We start from the raw sequence: 20159 nt of genomic DNA, 5'->3' as shown, positions 1-20159 counted from the left end.
TATGATGTTTATTTGTGTATCTAAAACTCCTTAACGCCTCAGGACCTCCAAAATCTGGTGCTGAATTAACTCGCTTGACCGGTCCCTAACCCACAAATTCCAAGGTGCAACGTATTTATATCCATTGTCTGACTGACTGCTAAGGAGCGCAAATATTAATCGCATCCCATCACAGGAATAAAGACGTTTCAGCTGGTCCTCATTTAGCAAACCGTCCCGTGAGATAATCGCGAGTGCATCAGCCGCAATCGCCGCGGCCACTGCCGTTGCGAAAGACGTCCCGGACTTGACCACTTCTTTGCCTTTCCAACTAAGGGGGATAGCGGTCCCCAAAGTCATGAAGTTGTCATCATTGTCCAATGCTCTCGGTGATATCCCTCCATCCTTCCCCTTGCCGTTCGAGGCATGGATGCATAGCACGTTACGATTTCTGCCCGGGTGTGCCCGCGGCTTGTTGTTGCCATCGTTTCCCGCTGCTGCCAGTACAATTTTACCCGCTGCTATAGCTTTATTGATGGCGGCATCAAGCTCCGGATCTCGGAGATCAAGTCCAAGAGATAGCGAAATGATGTCAACGTCTTGCGTTAGTGCCCACTGTATGGCCTGCAGTGCATCAGACAACCTCAATTCAATTTTCAATTATAGTAGGATAACTATCCAAAGCTTACCTTGGAAATCAAATTTGTGTCCTCTTGGGGCATCACTCTTTGGACAGCAACTTTAGCAACACAGAGTATGGCTTCAGGTGCGAGTGTTAGGACAAGCTCCGCTATATGGGTCCCATGGCCGATCTCGTCATTGAGATCCCCAGAATCTCCTTTGAAGCTCTTCATTTCTCCTAAGTTCCCCATTAGTTTAGCTGCTTTCAAGCTTGGATGCGTTATGTCGATCCCAGTATCGATTATAAAACTTTGATCCGTTTATGGCATGTATAGACTTTAGGAACGTATGCTTCAATGAAAGAAGTCATATTCTCCAGAAAGGTTTTGGTCGAAGATATGGCCCTAATTCTTTTCTGTTAGCTTTATATGCGCCCTTGGAACTTAGGAGGCATCCCTACCTAGAGTCTGCTAGGGATGTGTCGGGTTCCAGATCATCAAATATCCGGACGAAGCGGGTGGGCACAGGAGGAAAAGTGGTAGTGGTGTTAAGTAGGCTGGATATATCCACCCTTCTAAATTCCGAAGTAGAATAATCTGTTGAGATGCGGGCACGTTTCGGTATCTGCTTGCTTTCCTGCCCTGCAACAATCGCTGCTTCCTCTGGTTGAATGCGCGACACTTGATTGTTCCAAGGTCCCCTTGAATCCTTGAAATTAGAAGCTGACACATCCTCACAGCTTCCTACGTGAGAAATATCTGTTTTTTCATCGCGAAACTTTGTCATCCGGACGGGCATTAACTCAGCCGTAGACGTGATGCTCGAATCCAGGTCCATAGGGGGGCAAGAAACGCTACGGCGTCGCTTCTTGCTTCGTTTGCGATAGTGCGCAAGGTCCTTCTCTAGGTTTGCAACTATCGAATTGTATATGACCTTCGCTGGTTTCGTTGTACTTTCTTCTGATGTTAACTCGGATTCAGAACGGTGCAACTCGAGGCATCCTTCAATCGCCTTGAGATAGTCGTCACATGCATAAAGCATTTCATCATCAAGGACTTTGGATAAAGTCAGCCAGAGGTTAGGCCGCCCAAGTCTATCACACTCTGTCGCAGTAATCCGCCTACCCAGCTCCATTTCCACGAGAAGTTTGCCTAGGGCAAGGAAGACGGAATCTTTCATTATGTTACTCAGGTCATTCTCATCCTTCTCAGATGAGGTACGTTGTGGATCGCAGCGAATGTAAGGTGGTGTCTCGAACTCGAGGGAGCTTGAGGATCCGGTTGCCGATAATAGGAGTGAGATAGTATCCGCAGACCAACCGCTATGTGTCCAAGGACAGTCGAAAAGGTAAAAGAAGCACCAGCCCAGATTCAAAGAGAGTTCTCTCTTTTCCTGAATAGTGAAGCTTTTGGCAGAGAGCGAGCATGATCGGATTGGAGAAAAGTGCTTTTTTTCAATCAGCTCCTCTAACGTTTTCACTTGTACCATGGCCCGCCTTTGAGCACGCTTCTGTTCCCTTGGCTGCTTGTACAGCGTTCCTTCGAGTAAGAGAAGGTTTAAAACCTCGTTGTAACACTGTGCAACAGTAATATCCTCACAGAGACTTTGCAGAGGTCTGAGTTTTACTTTATTATGCTCGTCTCCAGGCAACCCTCTGATTCCCATCAGATCAGTGGTTTTTAATAAAAATGGTTCAATGAAGGCTTGACATACCCATCAGATAGGCATTCGATCTCTTGCCATCCTGTCAGATCTCCGCAAGAGGAAAGAAGCAAGGAAATTAGCGACTTGTCTTCAGCCTGCCAGCTCTGGCCGGCTCCTTGTAGAAGCATATGATGTTCAGATCGTCTCTTACAACAAGCCATATGCCGCTCTAAACTCATAAGAAATGCATCTATTAACGTCCTCTTGTCTCCGTAAAGAGTTACAGAGCTCAGTTCGAGGTTCTCAGCTGCTGGTGTGACATCATGTAGATGAGCCCTTAATATGGATTCTATGCGCTTGTTGAATGATGTGAGTGCTGGAACAATCGATTTCGCATCACTCAATGACATTGTTCCCGGCAAAGTTGAATCGGCCTCAGTTTTCTCTTTGCCACTAAGCACTTGCAGGCCAAGAAGTTTCTGAATACATTGGAGGGAGGCAGAAGGGGGCTCGTTGGACAAAATTCGCTGTAGAATTGGGTAAATCTTTTCGAAAAGCTCGATTGCTTCCTTTTTAATGTGGCGGATTATTTCAAGGTCGACTTCTAAGTCGGGTTGTATTGAGATAACAAGCTGCAAGAGCTCATATTGAAGAAATTGAAATGGGGTTACCACGTGCGGCGGAGATTCGCTAATGCCTGCCTCTCCATACTGAGCTGCCTTATAAAGATAAGGCTGGATCGCTTGGAGTGCTTTCCATTCTTCCAAATCAATAAGGCGCATTTGCGTGCCGCCGAGAATGATAGGATATGCAAGTGTTGTTGCTTCGGCCTCAGTGAAAAGAATGAAAATAAGAAGAGATAAAAAGATGAGGACAGCCCGACAGCTTCGCAAGGCTGTGCCAGAACGATCCTGTCGACAGGCGGCGTCGCCAGGATTCACCGCGAGAGAAAGAAAGAAATATCAGCTAAAATCAGTTCAAATCCAAGTCTATTAGCCAAGTAATATCTGTAGAACTTGAGCTTGGTAGATGGCGCGTGTAGAGAGCGATCTTGAGGTGGTGCGCTATAAATTACTGGTGAGTTTTCATTTTCTGCTTCATTGGTCGAGTTGCATTGGGCCGGTGATTCCCAACGCACGTGATTGTGTACGTATTTCGGAAAGATCTGATACTGGACCTCAAGCTCCTTCAATCATTAAAGCAGGAGATCTTATTCAACTCAGAGGAGAGTCTCGACTATTCAAGCCGTGGCAAGAAGCAATGGACGACCCAAACGCCTGGCCAGATATTTATTCGGCTGCCTTGGACTGCGATCTGCTATTTGACAAGTGCCTGACACAAATCGCCGAACCAAGGACAATCGGGCTCCTTAACGAATCTGCTGCCGCCGTTGGCCGTCTTGCGAGAGACCACCAGGCCCGGTTTCAGGCTTGGGCATCATATTTAGGCGTCTTTGCCGAAGAAGATGTTTGCCTTGATCGTCGCTTATCCAAAAGCAAGGATGTTCAAATAATGGTAATTAATCTGCTTCGCACTATCTTTCTCAATTTGCGATATTGTGAGTCACTTTTTTTTTTCCATCTGGAAACTATAATAGCTACTGAATTGAAACCTAGTTTTGCGAATAATCCAAATAAGAGACAATGGTACTCGCAGGATAGTCCCGAAAAGGGAAACCGAGTTGGATATTCAACAGTCGGCCCCAAGCATTGACAATCTCGCGGAAGACCTTAGCCAAACACAGGAATCTATTGAAGGAGCTATTGATCGTCTGCACCGTCTCGGAGTAACCATCCGACAGTCTTCGACCGCCGGCTTGATCTCAAGGGTGAGAGCCTTCTCAGCAAAAAGATCAGATTCCTCTCTAGAAGAAATGTCATTCTTGATGATCAAATTCCTCTACCCAATGGCGCCATTGAATCTTCAGCGCCTTCTCAGCCGGTCCATCTTGGAACGCCACTTCAATATAGAGTATCGAGGAGAGCACCAACGGCGCTTAGCAGCTCGTCGTATGCTCGTCTTGGACGATGATGATCATAAAGAAGATCAACCTCACGCCGACAATGGTAGCCAAGAAGTGTTGAGACCGACCACTCGAAAAGATTACGTCAATGAGGCGGCCGATATTGTTCGTGACGACTCTGAGAAGGAAACAGATATAATTCTTTCAAAGTCGGGAACGAAGCCATCGACTCTCCAGACACAAGAATTTGAGCGTAAGGTTAACGAGAAAAAGCCTCTTAAAGCTTTATCTGCCGTTTCCAAGACATCCTCGGTACCTATAGGCGACGTTAATTACCCAAAACCACCAAAGCCTCAGGGAGAATACGACTGGGCTACTTGTTATTGGTGCTTTGAGACTTTCCCACACGATAAGTTCCAGAATGTAAAATGGTGGAGGCACGTTCCAGACACACCTGCGCTTTGTGATATAATCACTAACGCTGTAAAAGGCGCCATGTCGACCATGACCTTCGACCTTATGTTTGTCTCGTCAATACTTGTTCAGAGTCTCTTGACGCGTTCGATAGGTTTACCCCATGGATGGAACATATGGAAAAGCATCATTCACCAAATTGGATTGGAACGATCAGTTGTAGAGCCATGTGGAGGTGCGACATTGAACATGAATCACCAGAATTGTTTGAAGATGAGGCTTCATTAAAAGGCCACATACGGGAGCACCATCACGCAATATTCACAGAGTCTCAAATAGCGGGTATAGCTCGTCGAAGTTCGATTCGTATACCGGGATCCAAAGATATTTGTCCACTTTGCAGCTTTGATTCTAGCAAAATCCCTCTTGACGCAGATGAACCGAATCACTCGCGACATTCCTTGCAAATTAAACGAAAAAGGCCTACACAGACAAAAGTAAACGTTGGCGTTCAGGAAAAGCGTAGAAAAGTTCACTTTCATGACGAAGGAGGGAGGAAAGACTTGGAATTAACCAGTTCAAGCGGATCGGAATTGGATCTGCCAAGTAGCCCGAGTACTGAGTCGGTTTTACCTCAAGTCAAGGAGCGATTACAACGCAAGCAACTATCAAGACACATAGCAACGCACCTGAAGGCTCTTTCGTTCGTGTCCCTCCGCCTCAAAGCTTTCCAGGAGCAACTTGAGATAGGAGATGAAGATTTTGCTACGGAAGACGGGCAAGGGGACACAAGCGAAGATGGCGGACCGAGTGGGCTCGATACCGAGCTCGACGCGATGTCTCTCGATTTCGAGGATGATCCGGCCATTCCAGAATTGAGTAGTGAAACTTTACCTATTTTTGACTTGGTATCGGTATTCACATCGTCACAACAGATCCAAGTCTCCGATCTCGGCCCTCCTGATCTTGGGATTGATGCAGATGAGAATGGCGATTCAGAGAAGAAATTTTGGGGCCCGCGCAATTATGATTGTTTTGTGAGCCGCCGAGATATCGAGGAAAGTCGAAACTCCTTTGCATATGAAAATAGCTCTACTGGCGCAACAATATGTCTCACAGACCGCTAGTGTTAATGTACCAATACGCTTTATAATTTAACTCTTAATAATTCGAGTATAATTATGAGGCCGTTAAGACGGCCCTCTTGTGTGCTTAAACGAAGATCGTAGCCAATCCGTTTACTCTTGGTAACTCCTGTTAAACTGACTTGTAATATTCTGTAAAGTTTACAAGGAAGAAAATATGTGACATGGCTTCTATAGATGAAGTTGATCGTAACCCTATTTGTGAATGCGCCGTGGATATATGCGAATTCATTGGCCACTTCTCCTTCTATACGGTATATCACCATAAATGTCATGTCTCAGTCCCTGGAGCTGCTATAAAATTTGGATTATACATGGTCATGAAATCCGGCCAAAGCGCATCCTCAAACTCATACTCTTGCCAAAACACAGCATCCGGGTCCGTGAGCGGCTCTCCAGGCGGCTGTGTCTCCGCCATCACCGGCTGCTCCTGCGGAACCCGCGAGAGATACCACTGGCGAATCCACCGAAGCTTGAAGCTGAGTCTGCAAAACTGGGTGCCGCCGCCATCTAAAAGGCGGCGTCTGCGGCCAGCTTCCTTGGCCCATGTATCTGCGTCCTCGAAGCGGTCGCTGAGACGCTTCATCACGTCTGCAAATTCGAGTTTTCTGCGCGCCATTGTAGGCTGCCAGTCTATTGAGGGTTCTAATAGGAGCAAACGGGAGCTGGTGACAATGGCAAAAGCGAGAAGTCCCGTAACTGAGGTGGGAAGACCGGGCAGCTCGTTGGGATGAAACGAGCAGAGCGTGTCGAAGAAGTCGACGGCGGCGAGAAGGCATTTCCAGAGGGTATCGAAGCGTTGCAGCGGTTCTGGATTCAATGTACCCATTTCGACGGGCGTAGTGAATTGCGTGGGAATTGCTGCCTCGGCGAGGCGCATGAGAGTGACTTGATAATACGCTTTGAAGATGTCTGCGGCGATTGCCGGTCAGCGACAGGACAGTTACCTTGTGGAACGAATATGAGTGAGATTATACTCACGCCTCTCCTTGACACACTCTGGCTGCATGCTTATCAAGTCATAGAGTTCTCGACGAACATTGTTAATGACCATATCCATAGGCGACAAATAGGCACTCAGCCCAACGTCAACCACATCAAAGCCAGGCAGCAAGCCGTAGGCACGATCAGCGACGCGCTGCATTTTAATGAGCGCAACCAGAAATAAGTCAGATTCCAAAGAAGATTCAGCCAACGATTCGCAGCATTGCGAAAGATAGTTGTTCCAAGGAAATTGGGTGCCTCGCTTAAACAGGGCAGATATGCTGTGATTGATCAGCCTACACTCTCACTGAGCAACGTGTAATAAGGTGAAAATGCGTTCTTACAGTGATGTAATGTGGTAAAGCCCCAAAACTGCCCGCTTCTCATCGGCAGAGTGCGGCCTTGGCTTCGACATGCCCTTGTTGAGTGTTGCCCAAGCTTCTCCCAGCAGAGACTTGGGATGCATCTTGGTAGACTCTGGGGACCTGTCTAGCTTGAGATCTAGGGCCATGGCTACAGCCAGGTGCACAAAATTTGTCGCTTCCGTATTCATGTAGAAGTGAAAATCGCCCCTATTACATCCACTCCGTTAGCGCAGTCAGAAGTTGGAGGGCTTCATGTATGGAGACTCACCAAGCCAAGTGAAGGAGAAGAGCCTGCAAGATTCCCAAATTCCTTTCTTGCTTCACAACCATTCTGTCTGCAATATACTGCCGAAACCAGTTCTCAACACCTTGCTGAGTCGCCGACGACTGCGGCGTGACCGCCGCCATGATGGTCCAAAAGAGACATCGCGACGACGCATACAAGGCGCGAGGATCCAGATTCTCCGGAATGACGACAAAGGGATAATTCGGCATAAACTCGCGCCGGTATATGTCAAAGTAAGAAAGCACCTCTTCAAAAGTAAAGCTAAAGCCCGGGATCAACTGAAAGGTAGTTGCCGGCTCAGACGGAATGGTGAGTGGTATCTGCGGAGCTTCACGCGTAACTGGCTGTGGCAGCGCAGCATCTTGCAACGGTTTTTGCAGGTGTAATTTGGGTGCATCGCTGATTGTAACCGTACCAGTATCGTTACTTTCAGGAGTCAAGGGTGGTGTTCCAGACGCCTGCATGTGCTGACCCGTCGCAAGCATGGACACCAAGCCGTCAATCTTCTTCTCCAACTGAGCCACTCGCCTAATTTCAGTTTAGTAAACCAAATTCACACCACGATGGACCTGAGATTCCGACAAACATACGTTGATTTGCCTCGCTTCTTCCGCTGTACCGGGGCCGGCACATGGCATGAAATCTTCATGCGGTTACATCTAAAGCGATGCAGGTCAGCTCACTTCGCCCAATCCGACCAATACAAAATCGCCGCAATCACACCTTATGCAACCGATATCCCCCTTGCCGGCCCCAGACTCGGGCCATCGACACTTCATCTTCAGCCGGGCACAATTGGCACATGCCCGGGTTTTGGGGGCCTCCGGACCCGTTGGACGACTTCCGGAGCCGCTCTCCAGCGGAGCCCCGATGACTCCGTTGATTGCACCTACATCTACAACGATTGAACGATCAACATCCATGGCTATTCATGCGTCGGAGAATTACTGATGATTTCTGTTTCTGGGCCATAGACAGAAAAATTAACATGGAGCAAATTTACATCGTTCTCTGGAAGCCATAGTGTTGAAGGATTGAGGCTTCCGGGTCTCCGGATATTATCTTAATGTCCGGAGCCGTAAATCACGTGCGGCACCGTACGGAATCCGGTTATTATTTTATCTACCGGTGCCGGATATCACTCTGTTTCGTCTTTATACTCCGTTATCGACAAATTAATCGACGTATTAATAAGACGCCAACGCGCCATCCTATTTTCTATGTAGAGACGCAATCCCAAGTTCGCCCGGCTCGTCAACAGAGCAGTATCCTTATCACTTCACGTGTCCATCTGTCTCAGTGGATCGTGATGCATTGTCTATTCAAGACAAAGTCTCAGTTCACAATGACTCGGAGATATGGGATGACCACGCCTCTACTCGTCGTGTAGCCATCACGTAATTCCTTTGCCAATGCAAGATAAAACATGTGCGGAGATAAACCTCCATGAGTCGAAGATGCCATTAGTCTCTTTGTCTCAGCCATCATCTCTTCGTGTCAGTCGTGTTTGGCGCTTAGCAGACGTAGTTCAATTCTCTCAGCTTGTGCCACGCTGCTATGCCACGGCAGAGCTCCATCAAGTGCTGAATGTGATGAAGCGTGGTGATGACCCTAGTCATAGTATGAATCCATGTCACCTAAACTCCCTCTTAGATAGGTGTGCTCGTATCAATATCTACCCGATCCATAGGCCCTGCTCTACTACCCAGCTGACGGGAGTTAACACACGGGAGTTAACACCTCCACGCAATCGATGCCGCCCACTTCCAATCCTACCGGTACCTGCGTAATTATCCTTTTGTTCCATGGTGGGTGTGTTCTCACTCACACTTCGCGTATGGCCTGTCAAGCGTGGCGATCGCGATCCCAGTAAAACTCTAAGCAGATCTCAAGGGAAAACTGACAGGGTATCTCTTCTCACGATCTCAAGTGTCAAGCCACACCTACAATCGTGGCCGTCAGGTGAGCAACAAAGTTCTTCGCCAGTAGTCTCTCGGCATCCCTGGTCACAAGGGGGCAAAACCAATACACAGGCCCAATCTACACCTGTATCTCATCCATAGACCAACGAAACTAGCGATTTGTCTGAATCGCTCTCTGCATATTTGATTCAGCTCGCCCACTCCAGTCTTCGACAAAAACTAACCCGGCTTGACCCGCCCAGAACAATGGTCATTAAGCGCCCGCGTGAAAAGCTTAGCTTTTGCAAGGTTGCCCGCCTTTGCCGTGGTTCCCGAGTTTTGTTTCCCAAGATCTGCAGCCCTAGACCGGGATGTGTTGAATAGCTCCCTCCACAATCTGTGGGTAAACTGAGATCCTGCTGCGATCGCATGACGAGCAAATCTGCGCTATTTAGCAAGGCTCATACTCGTACTCTGTCAACATAGCCTCTCTGCGGTATTATCGTGGCATCTACGATCTAAGTGGGTAGCTTCAGCTGTGCAGCCGCTGAAGTATTATCTCAAAAAGGTGATTGATTGACAGATTCGACCAGGGATCTGTCTGTTTTCGCCCAACAATCGCTCAAAACGTGACGCTTGAGACGCTATTTCAACTGCCGGTCTCAGTTGAGCTGTCAATCACTTTCTTTGTCACTAGTAGTTCAGTATACTAATTTACACCTAAACACTAAACACCGAATCTTCGTCTTCAGCATCCTTGTCTGCGGCTGAGAGCGCCCACACGGCGTTTAACCCATCGAGATTCGGCCGAAACCAAGATCGCGCAGTAAATCAGCTCCAATTACGAACCTCTCTCAATGGCAAACTCTCCAATACGTTCAAAATCCTCGATCTAGACTACATTGATCTCCAGTCAGGCTCTCTCTAAGACCGCTAAAGTCCGTATCATAACCCCTGCAACGCCATTGTCCAAGCCACGCTCTTCACTCCCTCCTCCCGCCAAACCAAAACCCCCATCCCTAGTCTCAACAGGGTTCCCCCCCTCGATCATCTCTTGCACACGTGTTTTCATGATTCTTCTTTAAGCGACAAAAGTAACGCCAAATTCAGCCTCGCCCGCTCCATCATCCCTTCACAGCCGAAGGCGCAAAATAAGCAAATATTAGCAGAGGCATGCACATCTCCGCCACCTTTCAACCCGAACCCCCTCTCCAGGGTGTAAGCCACACATTCTGCCGCCCATTCAAAACCGCAATAAACTTGTATTCTACCGCTTCTTGGCAACTTACATCATTTCTTGCGCCCACGATCGACAATCAACCGGCTAATTGCTTCAAGTAGCATTAACTCAGGTCCGTCACATTGCGGGGCGCGCGTCAAATTAATATGGGAATTTCTTATTTTTTTCTTCCGAATGACGGCTAGCCGCTTATTCTTATTCCTCGTGGGGTGCAAAGAAAAAGGGACTTTGAATCACAGTGTCGACTGTAAGTGGCATACACTGGGCGACTGGAGCTTCGACTTACACACGATCTTGCAGCTCGATGATGCAGGCAGCTCAATGTCACGATACACCACGTCACCGCCAAAAAAAGTATTGTAGAATAATAGCAAATCAATTTTTTCAGACTAACCCCATAGCTGTATGTTTCGACTACTTTTGTACAGCAACAACTCTCAGATGGCTCACATATACAGCCATAAAACGATGGACTAATACCTCTCTGTCAAAGGAAATGATTGCGCGCCCCCTTGTCCCTGCTGCAAAAATGGACACAACCTCCGATAACCCTTTCAGAAACGCCAGGTAAGTAACATGAGAAACAAACAGTAAAAGTAAAAACAAGAAGGAAAAAAAATAAGTCACAAAATATAATGCAGAGAATGTCAAGAATAAGAAGTACTGAGGGGGGAAATGGGCAACGCGCGGTATGATACCATGCTTCTTCACACAATGAGACATGCCATCCTCTCAACTGTCCCAAATGGCACCATAGGCCGGGATACCCCTGGTCTCTAGTCCATATACCACCTTTTTAGTGATCTTTTCATTGGCAATGATGATGACGGCCTCGGCGCCAAAGTCTTTGGCTAGGTTGTAGCCCATGCGAACGAGATCGGGCCGGCCCTGGGTTCGGGTATCGTGGATGACGGCGCCGGGAATAGTTCCCTTGATAGTATCCATAATCTTCTTACCAAACGTCTTTTCAGGCGAAGCAGCTGACCAGATAAGCTGAGTGGGACAGCTTGGTTGCGCGATGTGGCCCAGCATGGGACCAATGCCAGATCCTGTAGCAATGACGACAACACGATTGAACAATGTGGCAATGCGCATAACACCGCAAGTCGGAAGGCCGCGGACCCAGATGCTTGTGGGAGGGTTTTGAATACACGCCTTGGTCCAATCACCAGCATTAGATACCACGAGAGAGTAGCCTGGAGCAATACCGTCTTCGAGGTTAGCCTGAGGGGCTGGGATCGTCGCAAAGGAGTGCCACTCAATGAGCGGGCGGTGGGATAGGCGTGTAAAGCTACCGTTGACAGGGATGGTGTAGTCAAAGTGCAGACGGACAGCGTGATCCGACAGCGGCTCGGCGTTGACCTTGACTTTGCGGAGGAAGATCCAAGAGGAAGCAACGCTGCATGTGGCAACGCCGAGCATCCAAAATGCCGGCGTCTTGACGAGTGCAATCCCAACATCCTCTCCTACTGGGGTAGAATCGTAAACGGAGACAACAGTCTTGGCCCAGAAAAGCGCAAGTGTGGTCCACCCCATGAAGCGGTGCATCTTCTCAAACATGTTGTGACTGGGCTTGCGAAACATGGGTAAGGCAGAGGCAAGGATAAGACAACATAGCGCACAGAGAAGCCACGAGACCACTAGGTTGGCTAAAGAGTACCCAGATGGTTGCCGATGGAGCTGAAAGCGGGCAACTGTGGCCTGGATCGTAGAGCCAAGGAGCCACGCGGTTGCGCATATACCAGCAGCAGAGTGGATGCCGCCAAGATGGTAGATTTTGGCACATCGGCGACGAATCCAGAATGGAAAGGACTTGGGAACAGAGCAAGAGATGGTGTAAAGAACGTTTATGACGACATCTTGGCGGATGAGAACACCGGTGACCAGGTTAGCCGCAGTGATAGTCGCGAGCCTTTCGACTTTGGGGTTGAGAAGCAGGACAGCGATGAGAACACCAATGTTAATGAGACCAACGAGGCTGAACAAAACGCGATAAACAATGAGAACACGCTTTTTGATACCTCTCCATGGCTTGGGCCACTTCTTTTCGGGAATATCTCTCAACAAGTCGAGCGACTTTTCGGTCTGCTCCTCTTGCGCCTTGGCAGAGGCGGCCGTTAGAGTCGAAGATGAAGAAACGGACCGAAGGCCGACCAAAGAGCCAGACTTGTCACTCTTGGTTCCCGGCAGAGCAGCTGGATGAAAGGTAGAACTGAACACTGTTGAAGATTCAGAGATTGTGGGCGAGGCCGGCCCGATGACTAGCATGCGTAGAGATTTCTTGTCAATCTTGCCATTAGCCGTAGTAGGAAACTCATCTAGGAGATGAAGGCTAGATGGCACGGCATAGTATGGTTGAAGTTTGCGAGTGTGTTCCAGAATGGCTTCAGCATCTTGGGTAGAAGGGACTGCAAACCCATGGATTTCTCCATCAATCAAGAGCGCGCAGGCACGAGTGACACCTGGCGCTGAGGCCATGGATGAAGAAACACCATCCAATTCAACACGGAAACCCTGGTAACGAGCAGCATATTAGATTCCGTTCCTCACAAAAGCGCTACAGCAACACGGCCCACAAGCAAATATGTGCAGAAACGGGGACTCACCTTAACCTTGACCTGATCGTCGACTCGACCGAGAATTTCAATGGAGCCATCAGGTCGCCACTTTCCCAAATCACCGGTACAATACATTTTAGATCTATTATTGTGAGACAGAACAGATGTGTCAGTCAATTTCCCACACTTTCACGGGGATCTGAGCGAGCAGATCCCGGGCTGAGAGAACGCTCTTGACGAGCACTCCCTTGAGAAAACTCACCCATCATTGGTAAAGGGATCTGGAACGTAAGACTCCTTTGTCTTGGCCTCAAGGCCAACGTAACCGCGAGACACTCCGTATCCGCCGGCCCACATAGTACCGGGTTCACCTACCGGTACGGGACTCCCATTGTCATCGAGGATGTAGACGTTGTTATTTGGGGTAGGGCGGCCGATAGATAGGCTGTCCCCAACAATGTGTTTCTGCATAGTGTTGACAATAGTTGTCTCCGTGGGACCGCAGCTGTTCCAGTATGTTGCATGCTTGGCCCACAGATCAGCTAGGCTATGGGGTATGTTAGCAGACACTCGAAAGAAAACGTCCAAGGAAGGGAGGTTTAGCGGGGATCGACTTACTCTTGTGAAGTAGGTTCACCAGCAGTGGCAACGACTTTGATCTTGGGATACTTGGTAGGAGGGTACTTGGATAGAATTGTCGGTGTGCAAATCAAGGTATCCAGCTGAATCAACCATTTTCATCTCATGTTAGCCCAATTCACCGCCAAGTGTAGCAATTTGGTGTAATCCATCATTTAGGATTCTGCCTCCCTCTTTGATACTTACCAGCTCAATAGCGGGTTCCCATTTGGAACCCCGGATGACAAGGGTGCCACCGTTACACAGGCACGCAAAGATTTCCCAAGCAGCTGGCACTCGAATATTAGTAATGTGAAATCCAAACCCACATCGATAAATGGAGCTGGGGTGCGTGAATTCATCTCAGGGAAAGCAACATACCCATGTCAAAGCTGATGTTCAGAACTTGTCCCACCCGGTGACCTGGTCGAATACCCAGGTTTCCGGGAGACATACAGACAAGATTGGCAACATTTCTGTGTGTTACGTCGACGCCCTTGGGCTTGCCCGTTGTACCTAAGTCGCAAGTTTTAGTTTTCAGCTGCTGGCTGGCAGGGAGGGTGGGTATAGCAGCTGCGGCCTCGGCGCTGCTAGTGAGACCTCGAAGAAATGCACGTACCGGATGTGTAAATGATGTAACATCCACCGTCAGAAGCGGCCAAATCCACCCATTTTCCATCATAGGTAAATTCGTCAAGCTGCTGCTGCTGCTGCTGCTGCTGCTGCTCGATTATGACAGGAGTGGCACCGGGGCAGAGGTCACGGATGCGATGAACAGTCGATGATAGGCAGCAAACGATGTTGCCACCAGACTGCTCAAAAACATGCCGTATGGTCGAGTCCGGAACAACGCCCCCATCAAGAGGAACATACTGGGCGCCACAGGAGAGGATGGCCCAAATGCCCACCACCATCTCGGAGCTCCTTTTCACAACGAGAGGGACCCTCTGGTGAGGGCGTACACCCAGGCTGCGGAGTTCAGCGGCCAAGGCCTGTGCCCGAGCACCGAGCTGACGGTATGTAATTTGCCTGGTGGTTGCACCAGACAAGTCATGGAGGGCCACGTTGTCGGGGAAAGACCTGACATGATGGTAGAAGGATGATGTGACGGTTGGGAAAGGGCACGGCAGCCTGGGGCCATACTGCATTGCAGTATAGTCCAAAGGGGGACTTGACATCTCCATGACACCAGATGCTATATAAAGCGTATGTCTCTATGTCTGTATGGATATGCAGGTATCTTGATGTCGTGTGATCAAGTAGATGTGGATGGGTATGAGGTGAATGAGAAGAGCAGAGTGGTGTGAAGAAGAAAGACAATGAGATCGGAACGTGCTGCTGCTCGTCCAACCCGACGAAGAGGCCGAGGGCCACCATTTATATACGTGAGAGGAGAAGAGTCCTTGTTCTTTCATCCCCCCTCTTCCAACGGCGAACGTCCTGAGGAACCCTGTCTAGGAAGGGTCCGGCCCATGGTGAACCATGCATCGTAGCCCTGACTACGATGCGGACAATAGCGGATCAAAGGTATTCGACGTAGGCACGAGCGACTTGTTGGTGTGGTCTTTGCCGCTTCTGAGCGAATATGAAAGTGTGTGAGTGGTCTTGGTGGAAGACCCATCGAGATGCCGGTGTCCAATACAAAGACACCAGGGCTCACACGCGTGGAGGCTGAGACCAGCTAGGGTCAAGGGAAGAAACTGCAACATCGAGAGATACGAAGAAGGAGTGGAGGCGAGGAGGGACAGACAGGGTTCGGGGAGAGCAAGGACAAAAGGTGATATGGTACGGAGCGGTATACCAGGTCGGTTACGTACTGACCGCACCTCTCGTGATGATAGATGCTTGTGTAGGTGTGAGGGACGGGTTGATAGATCAAATTTGATTGGATACATAGTTGCCTTGCCTAGCATCGATGCGATCAAAATGCGAATATCCGCGTGGACAGTATCCGATTGCTCTCTCATTATTAATCGCGGAGTTGCTACTAGAGCTACTCCTCATGCTGCTCACTCTCCCGTTTCTCCTACTGTTGCTCCCCTCAACTTCATACCAAAGTGGAGAAGTTGTGATAAAGTGGTGTTATTAGTTGTTTAATGCAGAAAGGAGGAACGTTAGGGCCGGTTCGTTTACCGTTACATTTCCAGGAGAGGAAGTGCAGGATAAAAAGCCACAATGGTGTATATATCAAATATACCAGCTCGGGGGAGGGAGAGAACGGTGATGATATGAGGGATAGAGGGATGAATAGAGGGAGATGGAGTTGTCAAGCTGACGACCGTTCACAATGTCACTGAATTTTATCCAATTAGCCTTATCCAATTAGCCGTGAAGAGGGATATGGAGGTATAGTCTGTACCCGCACGGACAACCTTAGAATTAAAGCCCGAGAGGCGAACTAGACCAGCAATTGGATCTGAGCAGCTTGGTTGCCGGCAAGAGAGAGACACGGGCTGAGAGAGAGCGAAAGAGAGACAGAGGCCAGAAATGAAGGAATGCTGCGCTTGGTTACAGCGGACCAAAAAGGGAACCGAATAATACAGTGCGCAGCCCAGTCGGGGCATCCCAATGAGGCCAAAACATGGCTTGGGACACAGGCTTGGCTGAGACAATTGCGTCTGTCCATCTATACGTAAAGGTGCGTGCTTCTGACGCCCAGGTGTCGGGCAAGGCAGAGCAGATGTCGTCGATGGGGTGGGCCCCCCTGCTGGCGCTCGTATAGCGGCTGCGCAGCAGCGTATCTGCATCTGCCGGCCGCTGTCGACGCCGGGCGTGTTGGGCACCTCGAGGCAGCCCTTGCTGCGGTAATGATCCTGAGCCAACCGAGACACTGGCCTGGCTGCTCTGCCCGTTCGTCCCATGCCATTGGGAAGGGGTCGACAGGCGGAGGGAGTCGAAAAAAAGGTACCACCCCCACACCCCATACCTAGGTAGGCACACGCCCCCAGAAAAGCGCAGACTGTGAGGGGCCGTACTTGGAAGCGTGCAGAGTTGTGCAGAGCCCGTCAGGATGGGATGGCAGATCCACTACCCCGGTAACCCATGGCGGCGGATGCGGATGAAATTGGTAGGTGGTGCCACAAGGCGGCCAGCATGCGCGATGCAGCTACGGCGGTGATGGCGCTGCATCTTCATATTGGGCGATGATGGCGATGGTGATGGTGATGATGATTTGAGTTGTCGATGCATGTGAGGTTTGTTATGGAGAGAGATGAAAGTAGAAGCTTCGAGAGGAACTAAGATAGAAGTTGCAGGAAATAGTAGCCTGAGGCCACATGCGAGGAACTTTTTTTGCAGCCCGGCAAGTCTTTTCCAGCAATGCAGCGTGAAGATGGAAGGTGCGGCCGAAAAGGGCAATCCTGTGCAAAATGCGTGCAATTCCGTGCAATTACGGCCGATTCTGCTGATTAACCCATGCAATCGGGGCCTGAGCAGCTGCTTCCTTTTTTTGCCCTGTTTTACATCCAAACTTTCTTTTGCATCGTGTGTCTTCCGCTGTCTCTGGCTGATTTTACTCTCCGCAGATAAGATGCCCGCAAGCACTGACTCTGAACCGTCATCTATCACCAAATTGATCCATGTCCTCAGCTGGGTATTGCCTCTCTACCTAACCGCGTACTATATGGATTAGTACCTACTAGGCACTCTTAGTACCTGATCTGTCAACTCCCGACCAACCTGGGCCTTTTGTTCTTCCCCCAGCATCGTCGACGACTAGCCAACACCCACAGAATGCCTGCTAGGCTGAGGTGGCCCTAGACTCGTCCGTTTGGGGTGCATTTCGACGCCCCGTCCGTGCCAGGGGGGAGCTCGAGTATGACGATAACACAGAGGAAATTAACAAGCGCCAGTCTGCCAGGTTCCTGCGTTCTCGGCCGCCCTTTGACGGCATCAGGCCCTCGTTCTGATGTGATATGTTACAGACGCCGTGCACGAGACGGCCATATGACAGCATCGACGGGCCCGCCATCGCGCTTATTGCAATCGATCACGATATCCCTGTTCCAAGTTTGCTCATGCAGTCGGACATCCAGAGCTACGTCCAACCCAACCTCGCACCCACCCTCGACTCGACCTGTCAATCGCGGGTCGACAGGGTCAGGATCCGTCTCCCTATTGGCACGCACGACATTGCACCCTAATTGCCTACCCACGCATATGCTACCTCTTTATCTCTCCGGGGTAGAGCTCCCCGAAGAGGTAGTAGCAACGGGGCCAGAGAAGTAAATATTGAGAGAGCTTACGGCACAGCTAAGCACGAGCTTGGAGAGCTGCCGGCCTATCAGTGGAGTCCGGCGCGTGATATGCTCGGGATGCTGCCGTGCCATTCGTTTCGTACAGCTGTATATAGCACGATCCCCGCCTGCTTCTTTGCAGCCCAATGGCCGTACCCCAACTCCCTATCATATTCCCATCTAATCGCCTTTTCTCCTCGCTCTTGCGCCAACCTCTTGTCTAGCAACACCAGACACATTCTACTATCTACGTGTCATTTTTACAAGGTTCCCGGCTAAAGCGGACTGATCGGCAATCTCGTCAATATGTCCGGATCTGCATCTACGCTCGGAGGACTCATCCAGGTTTCCTCCCCGGCCGATGGTGTCAGAACCATCACCTTCAACCGACCGCAGAAGCGAAATGCTCTGTCCAGTGAGCTTTTGGCCGAATTCCTCACTGAGCTGTCTGCAGCTTCCAAAGATGCTGCTGTCAAAGTCATTGTCCTGACGGGCTCTGGCGGATTCTTTTCGGGTGAGATTGGACTTTTGACTTTACATGGTTGATCTGAGAGGCGTCAACCAAGCGTGAGAGGGGCAAAAGACTGTCTCTCTTCTCACCTGTCTCTTTGTCTTTTGTCTCTTGTCTCTTGTCTCTTGTTTTTTGCCCCTCGTTCCTTTTCAAGTGCTTCTTGGGTCCACCGGAGATGAACCCCAGCTGATGATTACCGGGGCCCTGGCCTCTGCATAATAGCCGGCGCCGATCTCCAGGATATCGCCGCGCTCGACGCGGCTGCTGCCCGATCATGCCGATATCTCGAGGATCTTTGTACTGGCATGGCAGCTGTACGAAAGCCCCTTCTGGCAGCTGTTGAAGGACCTGCAGTACGCATGACCCCCTTGCACTTTTTTTCTCCTAGCAGTATTTGAGATATGCTAACATGGGGCTGTCCAAGCTTGGGGGTGGGTTCGAAGTTGCGCTTATGGTGAGTGGTATTGCGTCTGCATTGCACTGAATTTGCACGTGAAAATCCCGAGTACATCAACTTCCTATCTCAGCGTTCATGCCGACAACATACGCACCTCCTTTCGACATCGCTTGATAAACATACAGATATGCATAGCCTTACGAATACCTGCTCTACCAATAGGAGGCGTCCGATATGCTGACATATGGATGACCGTAGTGTGATATGATATTTGCATCCAGAAGCCGAACCTACTTTGCCTTGCCCGAAGTTAAACGCGGGTTGATTCCGGGCGCGGGGGGCACTCAACGGCTCACGGCAGCGCTCGGCAAGTTCAAGGTATGTGCTTAACTGCATGCTTTTCAAGATTCCCAATTCATCCAATATTTTTTTCTTGCTTTACTGGTACTTTCGGATTTCATTCTGGTGTGGTTCCTGTTTCATCGCAGGACTCGTGGTACTTTTGCTGCTGCACAAGAGAGGTGTGGTGTGCGAGAACCATTGTTGTCAACACGAAATCGCTTCGTATATGTCACTCGCTCACATCAAGTCAGGCAATGCGAACAATTCTTTTGGGCAAGCCCATCACTGCCGAGGAAGGACTTTCACATGGCCTCGTTTGCGAACTCTTTGAAGACGGCAAGGTGCTCGAAGAAACTGTCAAGGTGGCCGCTGATCTAGCCGCGAATGCGACCGAAGCTATGCAGCTTGCCAAAGAGGCCATATGTCGTGGTAAGATGTCATTTGATCCTTTGTTGAACTTTTGTCGTTATCATCATTACGACTACGGCTAACGCAACATTGTGCTTTTTTCTCCATCAATAGCTGATAGCCTTGGGCGTGATGACGAGTTCGAGAGGACTCTCTATTACATCACGATGGGAACGGAGGAAAAAGTGAAGGGGGTGAATGGATTCCTCAAGAAGACTTAGCTTCATTGAGTTTTGCTCAATATCAACTGAGGGCCTTGCATGACGCATCGACCCAATGAGCAGAGGAGAGTCCTAGCACACATAACGTGCTTTCGGACTATAGCACGCGAAGTCAATCATTTGCCTTGTCAATCCTGAGGTATTTTGCGTGGGTACAATCGTACCTGTGCTTTATGGATGTTTATCTTTCAAGAATGAGAATGAGCTTGTAATACTCTGTACCGCCTCTAAGCGTTCAGTCTTGATTATCCACTTGAAATGGCCCGTCACAATCGCCCGTTCTCTCGCACAACGGCACAGCTGCCCATACAGGTAACGGCCGGGTTC

At 49.5% G+C, this 20159-nt stretch overlaps 9 protein-coding genes across 9 annotated transcripts; 3 read left to right on the top strand and 6 right to left on the bottom strand.

Annotated features, from left to right (window-relative positions):
* Positions 1-30: 30 nt before the first annotated feature.
* On the bottom strand, positions 31-701 carry M431DRAFT_497622 (hypothetical protein; the record flags this gene model as incomplete). The annotated part of the gene is made up of 2 exons (XM_024917620.1): positions 31-603; positions 669-701. 2 exons carry the CDS (start codon positions 699-701, stop codon positions 31-33), a joined length of 606 nt encoding a protein of 201 aa, XP_024771996.1.
* A 200-nt stretch (positions 702-901) lies between these two features.
* On the bottom strand, positions 902-3026 carry M431DRAFT_497621 (hypothetical protein; the record flags this gene model as incomplete). Its single annotated transcript, XM_024917619.1, has 3 exons — positions 902-1004; positions 1061-2254; positions 2314-3026. The coding sequence occupies 3 exons, from the start codon at positions 3024-3026 to the stop codon at positions 902-904; spliced, it is 2010 nt and encodes a 669-aa protein (XP_024771995.1).
* A 441-nt stretch (positions 3027-3467) lies between these two features.
* M431DRAFT_510498 (hypothetical protein) lies at positions 3468-5798 on the top strand. Its single transcript, XM_024919490.1, has 3 exons — positions 3468-3802; positions 3861-4644; positions 4698-5798. Exons 1-3 carry the CDS (start codon positions 3505-3507, stop codon positions 5746-5748), a joined length of 2133 nt encoding a protein of 710 aa, XP_024771994.1. The 5' UTR covers positions 3468-3504; the 3' UTR covers positions 5749-5798.
* Positions 5799-6037: 239 nt separating this feature from the next.
* Positions 6038-8324, bottom strand: M431DRAFT_484366 (hypothetical protein; the record flags this gene model as incomplete). The annotated part of the gene is made up of 6 exons (XM_024916193.1): positions 6038-6678; positions 6748-7031; positions 7095-7322; positions 7384-7929; positions 7992-8060; positions 8125-8324. The coding sequence occupies 6 exons, from the start codon at positions 8322-8324 to the stop codon at positions 6038-6040; spliced, it is 1968 nt and encodes a 655-aa protein (XP_024771993.1).
* Positions 8325-11274: 2950 nt separating this feature from the next.
* On the bottom strand, positions 11275-14866 carry M431DRAFT_7739 (hypothetical protein; the record flags this gene model as incomplete). Its single annotated transcript, XM_024922570.1, has 7 exons — positions 11275-13056; positions 13149-13242; positions 13363-13647; positions 13719-13822; positions 13926-14008; positions 14100-14234; positions 14338-14866. 7 exons carry the CDS (start codon positions 14864-14866, stop codon positions 11275-11277), a joined length of 3012 nt encoding a protein of 1003 aa, XP_024771992.1.
* Positions 14867-15038: 172 nt separating this feature from the next.
* On the bottom strand, positions 15039-15896 carry M431DRAFT_215563 (hypothetical protein). The gene has a single exon (XM_024913505.1). The coding sequence runs from the start codon at positions 15683-15685 to the stop codon at positions 15218-15220; it is 468 nt and encodes a 155-aa protein (XP_024771991.1). The 5' UTR covers positions 15686-15896; the 3' UTR covers positions 15039-15217.
* A 1-nt stretch (position 15897) lies between these two features.
* Positions 15898-16858, bottom strand: M431DRAFT_215505 (hypothetical protein). Its single transcript, XM_024913503.1, has 2 exons — positions 16078-16858; positions 15898-16011 (listed from the first exon to the last, which is right to left on the bottom strand). Exons 1-2 carry the CDS (start codon positions 16640-16642, stop codon positions 16001-16003), a joined length of 576 nt encoding a protein of 191 aa, XP_024771990.1. The 5' UTR covers positions 16643-16858; the 3' UTR covers positions 15898-16000.
* A 584-nt stretch (positions 16859-17442) lies between these two features.
* On the top strand, positions 17443-18102 carry M431DRAFT_215492 (hypothetical protein). Its single transcript, XM_024913502.1, has one exon. It carries the CDS (start codon positions 17535-17537, stop codon positions 17943-17945), a length of 411 nt encoding a protein of 136 aa, XP_024771989.1. The 5' UTR covers positions 17443-17534; the 3' UTR covers positions 17946-18102.
* M431DRAFT_215514 (hypothetical protein) lies at positions 18103-20108 on the top strand. The gene is made up of 6 exons (XM_024913504.1): positions 18103-18467; positions 18687-18817; positions 18889-18918; positions 19120-19239; positions 19455-19632; positions 19726-20108. The coding sequence occupies exons 1-6, from the start codon at positions 18260-18262 to the stop codon at positions 19830-19832; spliced, it is 774 nt and encodes a 257-aa protein (XP_024771988.1). The 5' UTR covers positions 18103-18259; the 3' UTR covers positions 19833-20108.
* Positions 20109-20159: the final 51 nt, after the last annotated feature.

This window comes from Trichoderma harzianum (assembly GCF_003025095.1).
Source record: "Trichoderma harzianum CBS 226.95 unplaced genomic scaffold M431scaffold_10, whole genome shotgun sequence".
NCBI classification, from domain to species: domain Eukaryota; kingdom Fungi; phylum Ascomycota; class Sordariomycetes; order Hypocreales; family Hypocreaceae; genus Trichoderma; species Trichoderma harzianum.
This window is presented reverse-complemented; position numbering and strand designations above follow the sequence as displayed.

What these genes read in the sequence shown, in the direction of transcription:
- M431DRAFT_215492 (XM_024913502.1), top strand. Translation starts at nt 17,535, where the DNA reads ATGACGATAACACAGAGGAAATTAACAAGCGCCAGTCTGCCAGGTTCC.
- M431DRAFT_510498 (XM_024919490.1), top strand. Translation starts at nt 3,505, where the DNA reads ATGGACGACCCAAACGCCTGGCCAGATATTTATTCGGCTGCCTTGGAC. An exon ending in CTTTCTCAATTTGCGATATT is followed by an intron (nt 3,803 to 3,860) that starts GTGAGTCACTTT and finishes ATTGAAACCTAG; the next exon opens with TTTTGCGAATAATCCAAATA. An exon ending in CAGAATGTAAAATGGTGGAG is followed by an intron (nt 4,645 to 4,697) that starts GCACGTTCCAGA and finishes ACGCTGTAAAAG; the next exon opens with GCGCCATGTCGACCATGACC.
- M431DRAFT_215514 (XM_024913504.1), top strand. Translation starts at nt 18,260, where the DNA reads ATGTCCGGATCTGCATCTACGCTCGGAGGACTCATCCAGGTTTCCTCC. An exon ending in GGTTCGAAGTTGCGCTTATG is followed by an intron (nt 18,919 to 19,119) that starts GTGAGTGGTATT and finishes GGATGACCGTAG; the next exon opens with TGTGATATGATATTTGCATC. An exon ending in CAAAGAGGCCATATGTCGTG is followed by an intron (nt 19,633 to 19,725) that starts GTAAGATGTCAT and finishes CTCCATCAATAG; the next exon opens with CTGATAGCCTTGGGCGTGAT.
- M431DRAFT_215563 (XM_024913505.1), bottom strand. Translation starts at nt 15,685, where the DNA reads ATGAGAGAGCAATCGGATACTGTCCACGCGGATATTCGCATTTTGATC.
- M431DRAFT_215505 (XM_024913503.1), bottom strand. Translation starts at nt 16,642, where the DNA reads ATGGGGTGTGGGGGTGGTACCTTTTTTTCGACTCCCTCCGCCTGTCGA.